Source organism: Danio aesculapii, chromosome 15 (genome assembly GCF_903798145.1).
Source record: "Danio aesculapii chromosome 15, fDanAes4.1, whole genome shotgun sequence".
NCBI classification, from domain to species: domain Eukaryota; kingdom Metazoa; phylum Chordata; class Actinopteri; order Cypriniformes; family Danionidae; genus Danio; species Danio aesculapii.
In genome coordinates, this window is record NC_079449.1 from 18,330,944 (window position 1) to 18,349,804 (window position 18,861).

At 39.4% G+C, this 18,861-nt stretch overlaps 1 protein-coding gene across 9 annotated transcripts in view; it reads left to right on the top strand.

Annotated features, from left to right (window-relative positions):
• Window positions 1-18,861, top strand: part of msi2b (musashi RNA-binding protein 2b) — a 381,615-nt gene that overhangs the window by 323,862 nt on the left and 38,892 nt on the right. For 5 of the 9 annotated variants that reach the window (XM_056474347.1, XM_056474345.1, XM_056474348.1 and 2 more), the window contains one exon: window positions 15,156-15,278. The exons of 2 other annotated variants lie outside the window; for them this stretch is intronic. In XM_056474347.1, coding sequence (XP_056330322.1) covers window positions 15,156-15,278 — 123 coding nt within the window. The remainder of the gene's footprint in view (window positions 1-15,155; window positions 15,279-18,861) is intronic. 2 more of the 9 variants (XM_056474349.1, XM_056474353.1) reach the window with 1 other exon arrangement.

Sequence of the window (18,861 nt, forward strand, 5' to 3'; positions counted from 1 at the left end):
TTTTATTCAGGCCTGAGATGATGGATGTACCAAAGAAATCTGGTCATGCCTTCTGCCTTCAGAAATTGCTCTATAAGATGCACTATTAGTCAGACACAGCTTCACACCTTGTATGTGATGCTCCCTTTGGCCGGTCATATATTCCAGTGTTTTTTCCCACTAATGTGCTTCTCAGATCAATGAAAACATTGCTTGTGTATTTAACCTCTGATCGTGAGTGGGCCATAGCACATTCTCACACTTCTCCAGAGTAGATTCAAAAAATATTAGCAATATACTTCATATTTTGTATAAAGTTATTTAAATCTGTATCAAATACATTTAAATTCTTTGTTCTGTTATTTAATGTAATACTACATAATGATCACTCTGAGTGTTCTGAGTAGTTTTTTAATTCATGTTTAATTTTATAGCGCTTTTGCAATGTAGATTGTGTCAAAACAGCTTAACATAGAATTTCTAGTAAGTTGTCAGTCCAGTTTTCAGAGTTGAAGTTCAGTTTAGTTTAATTTTCACTGCGGAAAGTCCAAATACTGAAGAGCAAATCCATGAATGTGCAAGTTTTACAACTCTCAAACCAAGTAAGCCAGTGGCGACAGTGACAAGGAACAAAACTTTACCAATTGATGAAAGTGAAGTAGATGTTAATGCTTCTATGGTTCTCCGGGAGGCTGCGCTTCTATTTCTAGAGTGCTCTGGGTGTTTGCTAATCCAGGGGTTTTCAAACTTTTAGGACACGCCCCGCCAAATTTGTCCAATTTCACATGCGCCAAAATTATAATGTATGCGCAAACATCATTCACGTATTACTTGCTGCGTTTAAAGTGCATTGAATTAATTACATTAAAACATAAATACATAGCTTACCTAATTCAGTGTGACGGCTGAGCTTGTTTCTGTGAGGACAACATGCTAATCTGTGGTCAGACTCCTGACACGACTAAATGTAAATCATCTTCCACTGCCAATAAGCGTGAGCCATAGCCCACTTGCTTTTGATATACGTACATACAGAAAATGCTGCTTCACAAGTTTACAGAGCCCTAACAGTGTGGTTGAGTCGAACATTGAGTATGTTTACATGGGCAACAATACTTTAATACGATTTTAATAAGATTAAGACAATACTCTGATTAGAATCTAGCATGTAAACAGTGATTTTTGATTACCTTAATCTGACAAAAGTCATAACTGAACTAAACAGAAATGGAATTAAGTGAACATGTGGAGTATGCATATATTAGTGGCATTATTGAAGTAAACACTGCAATCAAACTATTACCGTCATGTAGGACTTTGCGCCGCATTTTGTGATCCACACACACAGCTGTCAGTGAAAGACCGCACACACACACACTCACACACACACATCATGAAATGCGGAGGTTTTTTTTTCTTTCCATCCGGCTTTATATAGTTTATATTCACGTCTAATACCCCAGGTTGTCACGGGGATGTGAATGAAATGTTAATGAGTAAAAGTAAAACTTGCAACGAACTGCAGTAAAGTCGAAATATTAAAGATAAAACACCCAAAATTACATGAAACTCTGCAGGAAACGTGAATAGCCTGGTGACGCAACATTCAAAAAGCACTTCACGTAACACCTTAATTATATTATTGTCTTATTAAGGCAAATATCTGATGTCCATGTAAACATAGTCAGTAGTGTCTTTAAAATAAGTGAAAGATCCAGATGGGAACCCTGCTGATTTGATTCAGAAGGGCACTTTTTTGTCAGATGGCTCACCGGTTTGACTTTCGTTCATTCACCGTCATTCATTTTAAAAAGCACCCGGCCCATTTTATTTGTATATATTTTACTAGAACGCATTAACTCTACAGGTAACTGATAGTTAGCTGTGGAGCTAACGTTAATCATATTCCCTTTAGTAAACACATAAAAATCGCTTAATAGGTGCTGGCCCCCCACGGTTTGAAAACCCCTGTGCTAATCAGGCTGTAATATGGTTGTCAAATGGTTGCAGATGTGTTCTGGGCAGTTGATAGGGTGTTTAAGGTTATGTCAGGTATTTTGCAGTTCTAGTGTTTTCTAGGCTTTAAATGTTTCTACAGAAGGTGGTGTTTCCAGGCTTTAAAAGAGCCTGAACCTAAGGCTCATATGATATCTTAAGCCAGCCGACAACAAGCACTGCATTCTACAGAATCAACAACTGGAAGATCGTGGACATGTGTTTTGTGGCAATGGAGCTAAAATATAGACTATATAAGTTTGTAGTTTATCACTGAAGCTAAGAAAAAAACACAACGCCACAACTATATGATGACAGAGCTTTCTAAATAATAATACTGTGTGGGTATCACCAGTAGTCCAGTCAGCACCTATAGTCTTGGTAGTTTCTGTTGTGTTTGATTACACACTGCTTAGACACAGGAGCTAATTTAGTTGTTCCCAAATGGTGTTCTTGAAGCAAAAGTCATTCCCATTCTCCAATAGTTCTAGGAACTGTACATCCAGTACATAAGCTCTTTTAGTTCTTAGCTATGTTCCTCTTTCATGAAGTCATGAAGTTTTTTTAATTCACTATGTGTGAGATGTGAAAATAAATGCAATGCAGCAGCACAAGGTTTCGCTCATATCTAGGCCACAAACGGTGTTCAAATCAGCATTAATTTCAGCACTCGTGGCCCTGGATGACAGTAGCATAATTGTTCTGTGACCATCAATGAATGTGGTAAATGATGCCCTCCGCTAAGCTTTCCTCTTCTAAATAAACTCACACCTCTCATCACCAGCGGCTGAACCCCCTGCAGCCAGCATTGACCCTCCATTCTCACACCTGCAATCCCCAAAGCCACAGACTCCAGAGCGGCGACACATCTCTTGTCTTTTTCACCGTCAGCCCCCTCATTAGCAATAGATGGGTGTAATACGGAGGAGTTCTCTCCTGTCGAATGCCACTCTGGCTTGTGCATTTGGAAGCCTCATTGCCCAAGCTCCCGGCAGTCTTTGATAGCTCTGCAGAAAAGGCCCTTTTGAAAGTAATACAAGTCAAGGGCTTCTACTAGAGAAGCATGACTCACCTCTCGTTTGCCGGATGAAAAGATGGTCGGCGAGATTGCTCTTTTCTTTTATCCACCTTTTTTTTTTCCTAAGATGCTCATTTTAGCACTCGCGTTTCTAATTCATTTCTCTCTTGAATGTCTTTTATAATAGCTACATCGACTAATAGCGCTTTTTGAGTGTGGTTGAAAAGCAAGGGCACGGTTCCTGTTCTTTGATCCATTTTCATCAGGGGTTTAAATGATGTTCTGATACATTCAATATCAAATTCATCAGATGTATTGCCATTTCTCTTTTAATGTTAGCAGCCCCGCTAATCTCATTTAATGGCCATTATGACTTAAAATCATGATCGACCGTGTATAATTATTTAATGTCTGTGACTCACAGATTCAGAAAAGAAAACAAACGGTGCGCGGTCCAAACTGGAGCGCCTCCAGAGGACTGCTGGCAAGAACAAACAGGCATTAGTGATCATAAAATAAAAATTGCGGATTCATAAAACGTACCGAGAAGTCTTCCTTTAGGAGACGGTGAAAAAAGGAGAAGTGCGTGGGTGAGAGAGAGCGAGAGAGAGAAGGGACGAGTGAGGACGGCATCTCCTCCAGGGCTCCGGGGTGGAACAGATGTGTCCTTGTCCCTCCTCCAGGCCAGTCCGGCCCAGCCGAGCACGGCCACTGACAGAGCAAACAGGCTGGAAAAATGGGTAAAAGTGGAAAGCTAAATATTGGCGTTATGTCCTCAGTAATAGAGAGGCCATGAAATTGATTTGATTCTGCCAAGCTGTTCCTGAGGGATAACACTCACCCCTCCACCCCTCGCCCCCCATCTCTCGCCCCACCGACCCTCTTCAGGAACAAAGCGTCGGTGAGACGTGTGAATTAACCTTTTTAATTTGCGGTTTCAGAGTAGGTAATTTGTTTCCAGAACTTTCCAGATCTCTAGCACACAGACATCCGAATAGAATATTGACATCAAACAAATGATTGTGGGGTGGAGAGGTACCTGCTTTGAGAGAGAGAGAGAGAGAGAGAGAGAAAAAAAAGTTCAGAAGCACCACAATTAACAGCGGTATTGATGGGACGCAGCAGGGTGCATGTTTACCATTGTCTGAGAGATGTTTTACTCGTGTCAAGAGCCGGTTCTTTTCTGAAGAGGCTGATGAGTGGGACTAAAACTAATATTTACAGGAAGTGTAATGCAGCCTTTTAGATGAGACAGAAAGACCATCAGGTTCAACTTCATGCTTCAAAGGATAGTTCACCGTAAGATTGAACAAGTGTTTCATCATTTACTCACTCTCGTGTCCCAAGTCTGTATGACTCACTTTGTTCGGCAGAACATAAACAGAAAGTGTTTTGAAAGTCAGTGAAATCCAGGCAACATGAGTGGGACAGAATTTTGGAGGCAAACTTTGCCTTTAACTAACCTTTATGTTTAAAAAAATAATTTATGAATTTTACCTGTAAAATATTGATTAGAAATAGTTCAGTGTGATTGTTGAGCCATTGCTACATATTTCAATTGGTTGTTTTAAAGGGCACCTATGATGAAAATCATCTTCTGTAAGCTGTTTGGGTAGAACTGTGTGTCGATATAGTTGGTCCACAGTCATACTGGAACGATAGAAACACAATAAGTCTCTTTTTACATTTGCTGATATTAAAAGATCTGTTGAGCTCTCTGTGATCATCAAATGTGAGCAAGAATGAGTTTTACAAGTTTAAAATGTTTATAAAAGAGTGCATGTTTGTAATGAATTACAGCGATTTTACCGTCTTTACTGTCGCCACAGCCGCATGTCAGTACAGTTTAAAAAAAAGACGCTTCAATCCCTGTTTGTGGACATTAAATCAGGTTTATTTTGCATTAACATAACGGATATCCATACAGCAGTGGATATTAACGTGTATACTCACACATTTGTCATGCAAAAACAGTGCAAAGTTAAGCGCGTGCTTTGTATGCGTTTGTAACAACATTCTAGTCTTACTGTAGTATCTCTCAAAAACATTATGTGAGATCTGCTTCCTTCATGTCTGTCACTGTGCTGTTTATCTGACGCAGCCGAGTCTTGAGGCACACTCTGACACGCACGTGGGAACAGTGGCCGGAGAGAACTATCATTAAAGGCACAGGCAACAACAACAGCTGCATTGTGTTCAGAACAGAAAATCCAATATTCTGAAAGGTATAATAAATAATCTGAGGGGTGTTTTGAGCTGAAACTTTACAGACACATTCTGAAGACACAATAGACTTATCTTAAATCTTTAAAAAGGGGTAAAACAGGTGCTCTTTAATACATTTTTGTCATGTTCCTACTAAAAGGTAATTTTCTTTCCTTTTTGTTCTTTGTTTCTATTTGGCCAACTACAGTATTTTTAGAACTTTGGGGCTAGTAAGTTTTTTTTAATATGTCACTTGTTCAGCAAGCATTCATTAACTTCATCAAAAAGCTCTTACAATGTAGCAAAAATGTCTAAAATACTTACTTTTCACTTTTAGTCAGTCTTAAATTGTAATTCTTTACAATACACTCTCAGAAATAAAGGTACAGGAGCTGTCACTGGGGCAGTATCTTTTCAAAAGGTACATATTTGTACCTGAAGGCACCATATTGGTACCTCAGTGGACCCCAGTGACAGCTCCTTTTTTCTCCCTTCTGAGAGTATATTATTATTGTTTTAATTGTATTTTTTGTCAAAAAACAGCCTTACAAACTCCAAACTTTCCAACAATAGTTGTAATAGTCACACAGTTACTATTAATTTGTAATAATTACTGTATTTACATTGACGTACAGTATTTTGCTTTAAGGCATGTAAGTCACACAATTTCAAAATTCCATTGTTGAAAGAGTAAAAAAAAATAACAAATAAGTTGCAAAGGTGTATGGAAAATTGTATATTTTGCTTCAGAAATAATGTAATAGTAGCCACTGGTAGCTCTAAATGAAATTCAACACTAACAAACACTATACTGTGGATCCATTTTAGTTCCCTTCACTTATAACAGAAAATAACATTTAAAAAGCAGTTCACTCTAAACTAAATTGATCAACTGTATTTACAGTAAAGTAAAACTGAAACTAGTGGCATGTGTGAAATATCTACAATCCAAATACTCATTCAGCACCAATCCAAATCTGCACGCTTTGTCTCATTAAGTGCATTATTTAAAAAAATGTGACTAATATTCTGGAAATGATGGTATAAGATGTGCGTTAATTACAGTATACCACATTACCTCCAATGCTTGTAAAGCATGCATTTTCACACGCAAGCATCTGTCTTAATCCATTTACACAGGCATTGTCAAGCTGTCTCATACATGCAACATATCCGGGCTTTCAGAAGGACTGTGAAAACACATTGTCAGAGGTGATGGTGATGCTCTTAACTGTAAGAAACCTGCTTTATTTCCAATAAAGAATCGTCAGGAGCTAGAATTTTCTTTGTTGGCTAAAATATTTAACACTAGCAGCAATATAGACAGCGCTTTCATATATCTGGATGTTAAGCGCTCGGTCCCATTGTTCAATTCTACAGCTAATCTTGTCCTAAAGACTCCTTTTTGATTAGGCATTAGCAGCACATGAAAGGTTATTAGGGCCACTAATATGAGGGTTTGGAGGGTGTCTGTGCTGAAGAATAGGAGGGAACCAGTAAGAGACAGGGCTAATTACCATCCATCCTTCTATGTGAACCCAACCATCTGCCAGTGTCACCCACTTATTGTCTATTGGCTTTCAATCATGAACGGACCGCTGCAGCCAAAGATGTGTGTTTTAATTAGAGAGCTGCTCTATAATTATATTTATATTATAATAATGACTTTGACGAAGCATTCGAGTGGATGTCCTTCATTGTTCACTAAAATGATAATATTTAATTATGATGTTTGAACACTGCAGATTTGAGCAAGCTGAGCGCTTCTCTGTCTCTTTGACATGCACACGTGGGCACGCCACACACACACTCGTGCTTCCACGTTTTAGCGCTTTTTTTGCACGCAAATGCAGAAGACAGATTTTCTCGTAATGCAGTTGTGTTTTTTTTTTTTGCTTTGTTCTAAAAACCAGTGAGCTGCCTAGTTAGGAGTAGTTCACTAAAAATGTTAATTGTATAAATGTATTGCTTCTGTGGAACACTGTAATGTGAAGTGGACGCTGACAATGGACTGCGAATCCAAATGCATTGTTTATTAACAAGAATGATCAGGCAAGCAACAGTCAACACAAGGGCAAACAGATGCACACAGGAAATCCAGAGTCGTGGTCATAAACAGGCAGAGGGCCAAAAGGCAGGCAGCATATAGGAATAAACAATAAAACAAGGCAAGGGTCTTACACGTCAAAACAAGGCAAGGAAATGCGTTGTAAAGTTTACAATACTGTTTACAAAACTCAGCACTGATGTGTGCGAGAGTGCTCTCTTTATAGTCCGGGTAATGAATGAATGATGAGCTTCAGCTGTGTCTGCGTGAGTGTGTGTGTAATCAACGGAATGAAGAACCGGTGTGAGTGAGCACTGCATGACAGGATTTATAGTCCATATTCAATTCAGTTCAATTCACCTTTATTTTTATAGCGCTTTTACAATGTAGATTGTGTCAAAGCAGCTTCACATAGAAGATTATAGTAAATTGAAACAGTGTCAGTTCAGTTTTCAGTGTTTAAGTTCAGTTCAGTCTAGCTCAGTTCAGTGGGGTTTAATATTCACTACTGAGAGTCCAAACACTGAAGAGCAAATCCATCGATGCACAGCTCTGAACCATGCAAGCCAGTGGCAACATCGGCGAGGAAAAAACTTCACCAATTGGCGAAAGTTAAGAATTAAAAAATCTTGAGAGAAACCAGGCTCAGTTGGGCACGACCATTGGGCACGGGTTGCTGTTTTGAGAGCGCAAGTATGACTGTTATACCATGGTGTAGTTTTATTCTCTCTAACATTTTTTTTAATTTGATGGGTGCCACAGTATTAAGTGTGCTAGTAAAAATGGCATCCATACTGCTGGTTGCATAGAACGGCGGTAGTTCTTTATTGAACTGTGTGTTTATCTGCAGCCACTAGATCGATGGTGATCATAACAAACACAATAGAAGATACGTGAATAGAAGATGTTGTGAATGAAATTATAGTTATTGTAGATTTGGTTATTTTTTTTTATTTTTTGGTTAAGTTTTTTTGTTTGTTTTTAGTTGTTTTATTTCTTGTAATTTAAAGTTTTTTTTAATTTGTAATATATTAGTTTTTAGATTTTCTCTTTTATTTTGTATTTAGCGTTTTATTGTTAGTTTTTTGCTTTTTTTAACCTTGTATTCAGGTCTTGCTTTAGTAGCTAAGTTTTCATCTACCTATTTTTAAAAAATAGGTGATGGAAATGCCAAGATGTGGATACATATTGAAAATATTAACTGAATAGGATAAACTTTTTATTTGATAAGAAAAGATGCGCATAAACTACGATAGAAACACTTTTACCCAACAAATTTCAGTATGCGCAATAAAGTCATGTGATTTTGTAATAAGAGATCATGTGATGATAAAAATGTGTGTGAATGGATAAACCAGCAGTCTGAGCACTCTGTGAAACATCTGAAATGTTGTTTTGGTCATTCTCAATCGCTTTGACTATTTCAGTATTAATGTTAATATATTATTAATTACTTCTAGACCTGTCAAGAGCGTCTGTGCTCTGCGTCTCGCACCTTTAAGCACCAACACACGATTATTGTCATCTGAGACGCTAGTCATTTATAAAATAAAGAAAAGATTCACACAGCTTCTTCTACCGCAGCAGTTTCTGTTTTTAATGTTGATATTTGGCACCAGTTAATCAGGAAGTGACTACTTTGTTCTCTTTGACTCATTGGATGGAAATGCTGCTTTATTCGTGTGTCTTTTATGCGATATTCCAGTTTTGCGCATACATATTTTTTGCATTTTTGGCTGGAAACATAGCTAGTGAAGGTCATTACCTTAACAGCATGCAAGCATCAAACTAAGTATAATTGAAATTAGGGCTGAATGATATAGCGACATAAAATTGCATTTGTGATTTCGCAAAAGCTGCGATTGTCTTGCACATCATGTGAGTAAAGTATGGTGATGTAATCACTGGTAAATTTCCTTCAAAGGCGCGAGTCGCACAATAAAAAAAACAAATATAGCCCAAAGAACACCAGGAAAAGCGTATGATAAATAAGATATGACTGCTTTCATCTGATTTTAACGGCTGTTTCTCAATATGCGATCTTCAGCGTTCTTGCATCCTTGTGTTCTCGTGTAACGTCAACTGCCAAAGTTCAGTTCCAAAACTCAAGAACGGAGGATGCATGAAAGTTCCTGGATGTGTTCTTGGCACCAATGCAGACTTGAGCACCGAACTTTCTAGAAGTCCCAGAAGTCATTGCGGCTGAATAAAGGAGGTGGGAAGCACAGCATTTTAAATAGGTTTATTATTAAAGTTCAGAGATAAAACTTATTCATCTCAGGAGTTTCCCTAAATGAGACTGAGAAAGTAACTATTAGCATGAGAATAAACACATTTTATGTAAAATTTGCTGAAATTTGTATTAAAATTTATTTTATTTGTATTGTGCAAGGAATATTTGTAAGGTCTTTATGCATTGTTTATATATTGATAAAAGCGGAAAAACAAGAAATCATTGTAAGAATGCTGTAATGTTTAAATAATCTTACATTAAATACGCGTGAAGGTCATGTGACCATGAAGAAGAACCAGGGAAGAATGTAGCATCTCATTTCTCACAGGACACGTTCTCTGTTCTCGAGTTCTCCTGAATTCGTTCTTTCGAGGTAACTTGGCAAGACTGGTCTCCCTATAGAACGTGAGTCCATTCTCTGCCTTTTTTTAATTGAGAAATAGCCAACGTGATTAACAAACACATGACCACGACAACATATGGTTTATCTATGGTTTAATAAGTTCTTCTTATTATAATTTATCTGATAATAAAGTATATAATGATGCAACGCATTTGTCACTGCTTAGAATGCTATGATGAAATATGTTGCATACTATTTTTCTGTGTAAAAAATGAATCATTTCACTAGAGGAAATATTACAAACACTCAACTGAAACTATGAAGTTTTGAGCAAAATCATCATTATATGTGTTGTTTGCACATGCCTTCAGTTTTAACAAGGGCAACATTTACTTCAAAGAGCCTTAGTTCACTGAGAAGCTACGCAAACAGCTGTCAGTATCGCAGAATGATTATTTGGGGTTTGACTATAGCATGTTGATATCGCATGCAATATTTGGTGTAGTTTGGCAGAGAACTATTCCTTTGTGTAGTAAATGCTGCTCCAGCTAAACACAGATGCGAGATTCACAGCTGATTACAGAGCCGGCTTTACAGAATAATGCATGTGACAATCGCATGAGATTTATCGTTCAGTCCTAATTGGAATCAACTGTTAATTGCTATTGATGTATGGGGTTCTATTCTCCCTGTGAAACAACCTCTTTCATGAATTTTGCGAGAATTTGTTGAGTTTGTGTATCTCCATTGCTGTGCAGACTAGCATAGTGGCATCCATCATCGGTCATTGATCAACTAATAGGATCATTAAGTTTAAACAACAAAATGACATACGTTTGAAAGATATATTTGATAATCTGAATCATATCTCAATATGTAATCAATCTGAGCCAAGAATAATGGTCAAGAAGATCACACAGAACCATTTCCATAGGCAGGTTTTAGGCTGCTTTGTGACATCATAAACCCAGGAAATCAACACTTGTAGTCCAAATGAGTTATTTATTGTAGTTCTTTTAAAAACAAAATGTCTCCTTTTGGAGTGAACTTAGAGATTTGTAACTTCAGGTCATTTTTATTCCCAAACATACAAGCTACACGCTGACTAGCATTCAGAAAGTTTAAAAAAAGCATAATAGGACCCCTTTGACTCTTTCCACCAGTGCAGAACGTTCCAAATCAGCCATTTATGAGTTTCCATGACGATTAGAACGCTGCCTCAGAAGGCTGCTCCCTATTTAGGCAATGAGGCAGCACACTTGGCTTTGGAATAGAGCTATTGTTGTTAGTAGAAGGTAGTCATGCATAAAACCATTAAGCCAATGTCTTGTAAACATGAAATCTTGGACTTGGCAGTGGATGTTTTTACCTACAGTCAGTTTGCTCTTTCACACACTCTTTCCCTCAATGTCATGCCATACCTGTTCCCTTCTCGAGTGTAACGCATGCTTAAAGTGAATTAAAGAGCACTTGGAGGTGAGCAATTAATCCCTGATGCCTAATCTCGTAATAACACCATAAAGAGCCACTAAACCGGCAAGGAGATGAAGATGCTTTCATCCAGGTCTTGTCGCAAATCATGGCTTCCGTACAACACCCAGTGTGGCCACAGCTTCAGTTCACACTGCCTGGAGACCAAATTATCCTCCTGATTGATTGAGTTTCAAGGCATAAACCGGAGGACGATTCGCCTGCGCGGCTTTACGACTCTCTGTCTCCGTCTCGCTCCCTCGTTTCTCCCGCCCAAACATGAGCGGCAGCGCAGAGATAAGTGACTTAAGTGAACTACAAAGTGTTGGGAGCGTGGAGCCATTTCCATATCGCCTTTGTGCTGCAGATGCTGGTCATGGTTGGAGTTAACCCTATAGTGCAGCGCTGGATCATCTTTCTGGCTGTTGCTGGCTGGTTGCGTTTATAGAAGCCGAGCTGGGGTTTTTAACTCGCCCCCTGGTCTCGTGTCTCTTTTAGAGCTCTTGTTATACCGTGAATTTGTGATTTGTTTGTGGTGTTATGGAAGATGGAGCTTCATGAGTAGAACATTCACATTTGCTTGAATGAATGTCTGGTGTGTTATAATGCTGGAGACAATATAATGCTAAAATCCCAAGAACAATGTATATAGAGACAGGCAAATAGACTATATGTATTGGGAAAAATGTATTGAATAATAATTAAACTAGTTGTCACTGAGTAATAACAAGTTCCACAAATTTTTTTCTACAAATTTTTTTGTTTTTATTATTTGTCTGAAACTAGTCTTTGAGCCCTATCATACACCCGGCGCAATATGTGTTTACCCCAACGTGTTGTTATTTTCAGACCAACGCAACCTTAATTTTCCCATTTTCCGCCACGTGGTTTAAATAGCAAATCCATTTGCGCCACTTTGTGGACTCACGGGTGTTTCAGTCTGGAAAAGTGGTGTGTTAAGGTGCGTTGTTGGGACATTGCTATTTTGAGGAACTAAAATAGACCGTTCAAACTCTTAAAGGGAATTGGAGCTAAGAATCTGATTGGTTTATTCTCAAAACACACCCAAAAACTCTTTAAGAGAATAAGCACAACCCTGTTAGACCAATCGTACCAAATGATGGCAGTGAACCCCCAACTGTACAACAAACTTTAGTTTTCATAACGTTCATTAGTGTGTGTATGTCTGTGTATCACCAACCTTGGTGACAAGTGGGACTGACTCAGTGCAAACAGTGATGATGTCTGCTTGTCTCCACCAAAAATGACTTCTGTAAAGATCGCATGATGTTCTGAATGTTTTTAATATATATGTATTTTTTGCGTCAGATAGACACAAGTGCTCTGTGTTTTGGTAACAAAAGCAAAAGATTCAGTAAAAGCAGAATGACTGTGATATGCGGACGTCTCCATTTTGGCACTTTGCTTTCGTGGCTGTCACCTAGCAATCTGTACACAAAACAACAGCTTGATGACACAAGCGTACTGAGGTCCAGAAGGAAAAAAGACAGTGTAAACACAAACCACCGAGAAGGTAGCAAGGGGGGACAATCACTCTTGGGTTTGGTCCAGGCAATTGAATCAAGTGTGAAAGCACCCTTATATACATCTATACAGATGTGGCTACAGAGAATGCACAAATGAAGGAATGTGACCACGCGTGATGCTGCAGTGTTAAGGCTAATTTATACTTCTGCATCGAGCCCAAGCGTATGTTCGCGCACAGCCTTCGCGTGGTCGCATAACCCTCTCAAACATGTAACTACACATTGCAATGACGCATAGAGCAAGCTCTGTGGTTGGTCGGCTTGGCAACTGTGCTGAGAGAGTGTCGAGTACCATGAAAGAGCTCCAGTTGTTTTGTGTGAACCTTATGATTAAACTTGTTGCACGTCTGCCGGTTCCCGCCACTGAATGAGCAAGTTTTAGTTGCTTGTACATTAAGGTAGCATTTGGAAAAAACAAAACACCCGTGAAGAAACTTGATACAGAGGAACATAACATAACCTACTGCCAGCTAACATTTCAGAAGTGTTATTGGTTACGCGTCAGTGGGTCACGGCAAGCGTAAATCATGTGCTGGATAAGTTGGCGGTTCATTCCGCTGTGGCGACCCTGGATTAATAAACGGACTAAGCCGAAAAGAAAATTAATGAATGAATAATTTATATACAATAACTGTTTTTACTGTATGGTTTATTTAAAACATTGTGAACGTATTAGAAAAAAGAGGCACGTATCATGTAAAATTATTTAAGTTTTTGCCACTGATGTTGTGACATTTCATATTTAGGTATCACTTTATTTTGATGGTCCCTTTAATGCGTTTTATTGAATTGAAGTCGCATTGCATCTACATACCAACGAATTCTCATTAGATTTTAAGTAGACTGTTAAGTTGGGATTAGTGTAAGTTGAAGTGTACTTGCAAAGTTTCTTATACTTAGTTAAATGTCTGTTGAGGGAGCAGTATCAGCAGATTTTAAGCTGACAGTCTACTAATACTCTAATGAGAAGTAATTGGTATGTGGTTACAATGTAACTTTTAGTCAACAAAATGTGCAAAATTGACCGTCAAAATAAAGTCCTACCCATATTTTAGATATTTACGGTTATTGTCCCATACTGAAATTTTTACCAAGAAATAATTTATTATGATTAAATACATTTTCATCATTAATATTATTATTATTTGAGTTAAAATAGGTTATTGAGGTTAATGTTAGGATCTTGAATAGATGTGTACTGCAGTGTAATTTTCCACCACTCAAGCTTTCTACTAAAGCTCCCTTTACATTTTGCACAATAGCTGAAACCTAATTAGTTTATCACAGCAACTTGACTGCACAAGCTTAGTAGCATATCCGAAAGTCTGATGCTCGGCCATGGCCATCCCACTGTGTGCTCCAAACAGATAAGCTGAGGAGCAGCGTGGTCACCCATGCAGAAATACCCAGAGTGCATTAGGGCCACTGCAGTCTCCTCTGCACTCTAAAGACGCCCACAGTACAGCAGATCCTGCACACACACACACACACACTGCAGCAACTTTGATCCTGCTTTTTTTCTAATTTATTCTCTCCTCTCATTTTTCCCTCTGTTTTACCCTCTCCTCCCTTCACTGCCCCCTGTTTTCCACCCTGATTCTCCTCTGTTTCTCCTACTCCTGTTTCCTGCCTATTTTTCTCACTTTACTGTCTTCTTTACTCCTGTTTTATCCCTCCACATACCGCATTTTTCCACCCTGTTCCCTTTATGTTCTCACCTCTGCTCACTTTTGATCTCCTCTTTCCTGCTATTTCCACTTTTTCCACTTCCCTCCTTCATTCACTACTCCATTTTCAACCCTGTTCCTTATTTTGGTTCACTTCTACTGTCCTTTTCTGTCATTACTCCTATTAATCTTCCCGGCTTATGTATTACTTTTGGTCTCATCATGGTCTTCTTCATGTATTGACCCTTTTCCACCCATTCTTCCTCTCCTCCTCACACATTGCTTATCTACTCCCTTTTCCTTTCCTTTCATTCCTTTACTTGGCCTATTCCATCCTGTTCCTCTCTCTAATTCTTTCTTTTATTCCACGTTTTACACACCATTCCCTCTTTCTTTTGCTATCTACTCCTCTTATTCCTTTACTACATCCTTTTCCATCCTCTTTTATTTCTTAACTTTGGTTTTCTCTTTCCCTTTTTTCTTATTATGTCACTGTTGCACCACATTTCCTCTGTTTTCCTCTACTCTTATTCCTTTTCCACCCTGTTACCTATTTCTCCTCATTTTCCATTCTGTTTCTTTCTGTTGTACTGTCATTCCCTTCTCCACCCCTTTCCTAAACCCCACCCTACCCCCACCCCCTCCGCACAGGCTTCCCGGCTACAGCGTACGGTCCGGTAGCGGCGGCGGCAGCAGTGGCAGCAGCACGCGGCTCAGGTAGGGGGGCCCGTGGAAGAGGCGGCTACGCAGCATACCCTCAGAGCACAGGGCCAGGTAAACGCTCTGGCCGTAGATCTGTGTGACTGCTGCTCTATCCATGCTGCTCTTAACTCTAGCCGCCTCTGTCCTGTCTTTCACATACACATACACTCACACTTACACACACACACACACACACACACTCTGTAGTTAGAAGGAAAGGACTCAAGGCTCTTGCTTGCTTCCTCTCCTTTCCTGTTGTAGATGTGATTTATGGTGCTGGTAGAAGTCGCCCTGCAAGCTTGATGGTCTGAGACCAGCTTTTCCCCCCATTTTCTTAATTTAGTTAATGTCAGTATTATGGTAGGTGGAACTGGTAACAGATCAGGGCACAAGGGCTGACTTCCGCTCACACAGCCATTTGTACTTTTACCGTAGGTGCTGTATTTGTTCCACTAAAACCCCCTTTCCTCGCACACAAAACCCTATTACACACAGACGAACACAAACAAGCCTTTTCATTTCTCATGGTTTGTCGAGTTCTCACATTTAATTGTCGGCACTCTTGGTTGTTAATGCCTTCCTTCATCATTCGGACAAACTTTGCTCGCCTTTGACTTGGAAACACAGTGTGTGCACATTAAACAGTTCCCAGTTGCTTTTTCGTTCTGCCGTGGCTATTGATCCGGAGGCTGGATAGCTTAATCTATCAATCTGACTTTGTCTGTAAGACGCAAGGATACTTAAATAAATAAACAGCAGGGAGGAACAGCCCTCGGCCTTCTCGCTGACGTCTGGCCTTTAGCACAATGGGAAATGATGGCCTTGGCTAATTGGCCATCAGAAAGTGATACGGTAGTGAGTGCAGAGTTTATTTACGTACATTCACGCTGATATACTGTGTAGGCACGTAAAAAAAAAAGACAAAGGTATTTCTTCTTGCGCATGCGTTTATGGCATATTTTGACTCGCATACTCAAGTTCGCTCCATTGACACCTGCTCTCCGGCAGACAGCTATCCACCCTGGCGTAATTGGCAGACAGGCGTAAAAGTGGCTCGGCGCACGGTTTGAAGGAACGCAGTCGACAGAGCGTGAGCCAATCAGTCATGCCTCTCCACCCAATCAGACGTGTTTGATTCTGATTAGCACTCGGCTAAAGAAACCAACTTTGCTTGGGAAAAAAAGCTCCCTGCATCTCGTTGCTGTTTAATGTGTGTGAATTACAACCTGTTTAGAGCGGGCTCTGAGTTTAAAACGAGATCTACATGAGGAATGAGGTCTGCAGACTTTTAAACAGCTCGTGGTCATAGTTGTCCGCATGAAGAAGTCTTGCGTTGTGAAATTCACATCCAGCGAGCTTGATTTTCATTTGAACATTGAAAGCTGGGCTTATACTGTGTGTGTTTCGGAAAGGAATGTGATTAGGTAAGGTCTTGGCCCACTGGACCAAGTTTATTAGGCCAGTGTAGTTATTTTAGCACCCCCCATGGCTAGCGTCTTTAGCTGATGGCGCATTCGCACTCTTTTGTGACTGATGGAGTCGCTCCACGGTTGCATTGTGACAGAAGTGAGAAAGCCATTGAGACAGAGCACTGACATTTAAGGATGACCTTTTCCGAGAACCTCATCATCTATTACCCAACTGATCTCCATTGCGCAGCACAATTTATACACCCCTGCTGTGCATACATTTGCTGCTAGGCGGAGGATGAGATGTGTTTGCGCGCCGACTGTCAGTCAGTTAACTCCTGCGCAAACCTGCCGGCAAGGGTATGGTGAAAGTCAGAGGCTCCGCACTGACAGACGAGCTGTCTCGCTTCATTCTGCGGGCGAAATGGTGGCGTCACATATACGGTTCTTACAGGTCATCTTCATCACCGCATAATTTCTGTCCATCAACTAAGGGCTCCCTCTGCTTGATGTATGTAATAAGTAGTTAAAAGCAGAGGTTATCAAAGCCAGGGTTGATGCTCTACTGCAGTGTTTCTTAACCACGTTCCTGGAGGACTACCAGCTCTGCACATTTCCTGTCTCCTTAACCAAACACACCTGAATTAGATCATCAGCTCATTAGCAGAAACTGAAAGACATGTAATGGGTGGAACAGACAAAGGAGACATCCAAAACATGCAGTGTTTGTGGGCCACCAGGACCATGGTTGAGAAACACTGCTGTACTGCAGAGGTCCCCAACCTTTTTATCACCACCGACTGGTCAACGTTTGACAATTTTACTGCGGAGCGGGAGGGTAGGGGAGCGATGGTTCGTAGGTTAATAGGGGACCATAAACCGTTTTGTCAGAGGATGACAAGCTGACAAAACATTGCTGCAGCTCTGATATAAGTTTTAATTATGGATACAATTGCAAAGCACTGCAGTGTTTGGGTGCTCTGTGTTTGTCTGAGATAATTAGCCTACAGAAATATGAATATTCCATACAAAGTATGAAGCTGATTGATCAGTTCTTGTCACATGACTCGCAGTGCGCTCATGGCTTTCATTCAACTAGGTGCATGTGGAAGGCACGAGCGCGTCATGCCGCTTACGCACCCAATTCGCACAAGTCGCACAAATAAAGAACTTGCGCAAACTCTAGAAAAGACTTGATATGCGAACGACCCCTAACAGGCCACTGTCATTTGCAATCTCCAGCATTTGATCTTCTTCTTGCACAGATATGGTGGATTCACCTGATGTGTTAACAAATGGGTTGCGGATCCATTCATTGGCAGTTCGCAGGTCCTTCACTAGGCCTTTTTTCCTTTGCAAAGAAACTTTCCGAAGACATCTGTTTCTTACTCATTCTACTGCTTGTGGCTTAAATTTGGGCGCTCAAGTGACTGAGATGTAAGTAAGAGAATACAGTCATTTTCCTAATAAAAGATTGTTCAGACTCTCCTGATAAATAAAACAGAAATAATGAATGATTTCTTGTGCGGCCCGGTACCAATTGATCCGCGGACCGATACTGGTCCAAGGACCACTGCTCTACTGTATGTGGAGCCAACAGAAATTAAGTTAGGGCCAAAGAAAATTGTGAATAATATTAATACAATTATTTGCTATATTACTGGGACATGAGTGGTGCCATTTTGGTGTCCACATAAAATTAAATTTACAACTGTAACATTTACTATAATGATTAAATGACTTAAATATATGCTAAATATAGGTCAAATCATGTTCCAGAAAGACATCTATTGATTAAGATATCTGAAACAAAAATGTTTATACACATTTTTCTATAAACTTAATTATTAAAACATTTCTTGCTTGCAAATGGGTAAAACACAATGGTTTGAAGGACAATTGTAAAGATTTAAGCCAGTGGAAATCTATCTATATATTTTATTTTTTTTGTTAGTATTTTGGGGTAGCAATGTGATAAAATAATTTTGTATGTTATCACATGTATGCTAATGAAGAATATGCTATGACAGGATTTTTTAAGGTATAAATTATTGTTAAAATCATTGACATTTTAAATAGTCTTCTGTAATTCTGTACACATTTGTGCTTATTGTTAGTTATAATATAATATAATATAATATAAAATAATATAATATAATACCACAATATCAAAATAGTACAAATTATCAGTACCCATGACATCACAAGACTTTTGAAACATTAAAAAAATGGACTGCCGACCAAAG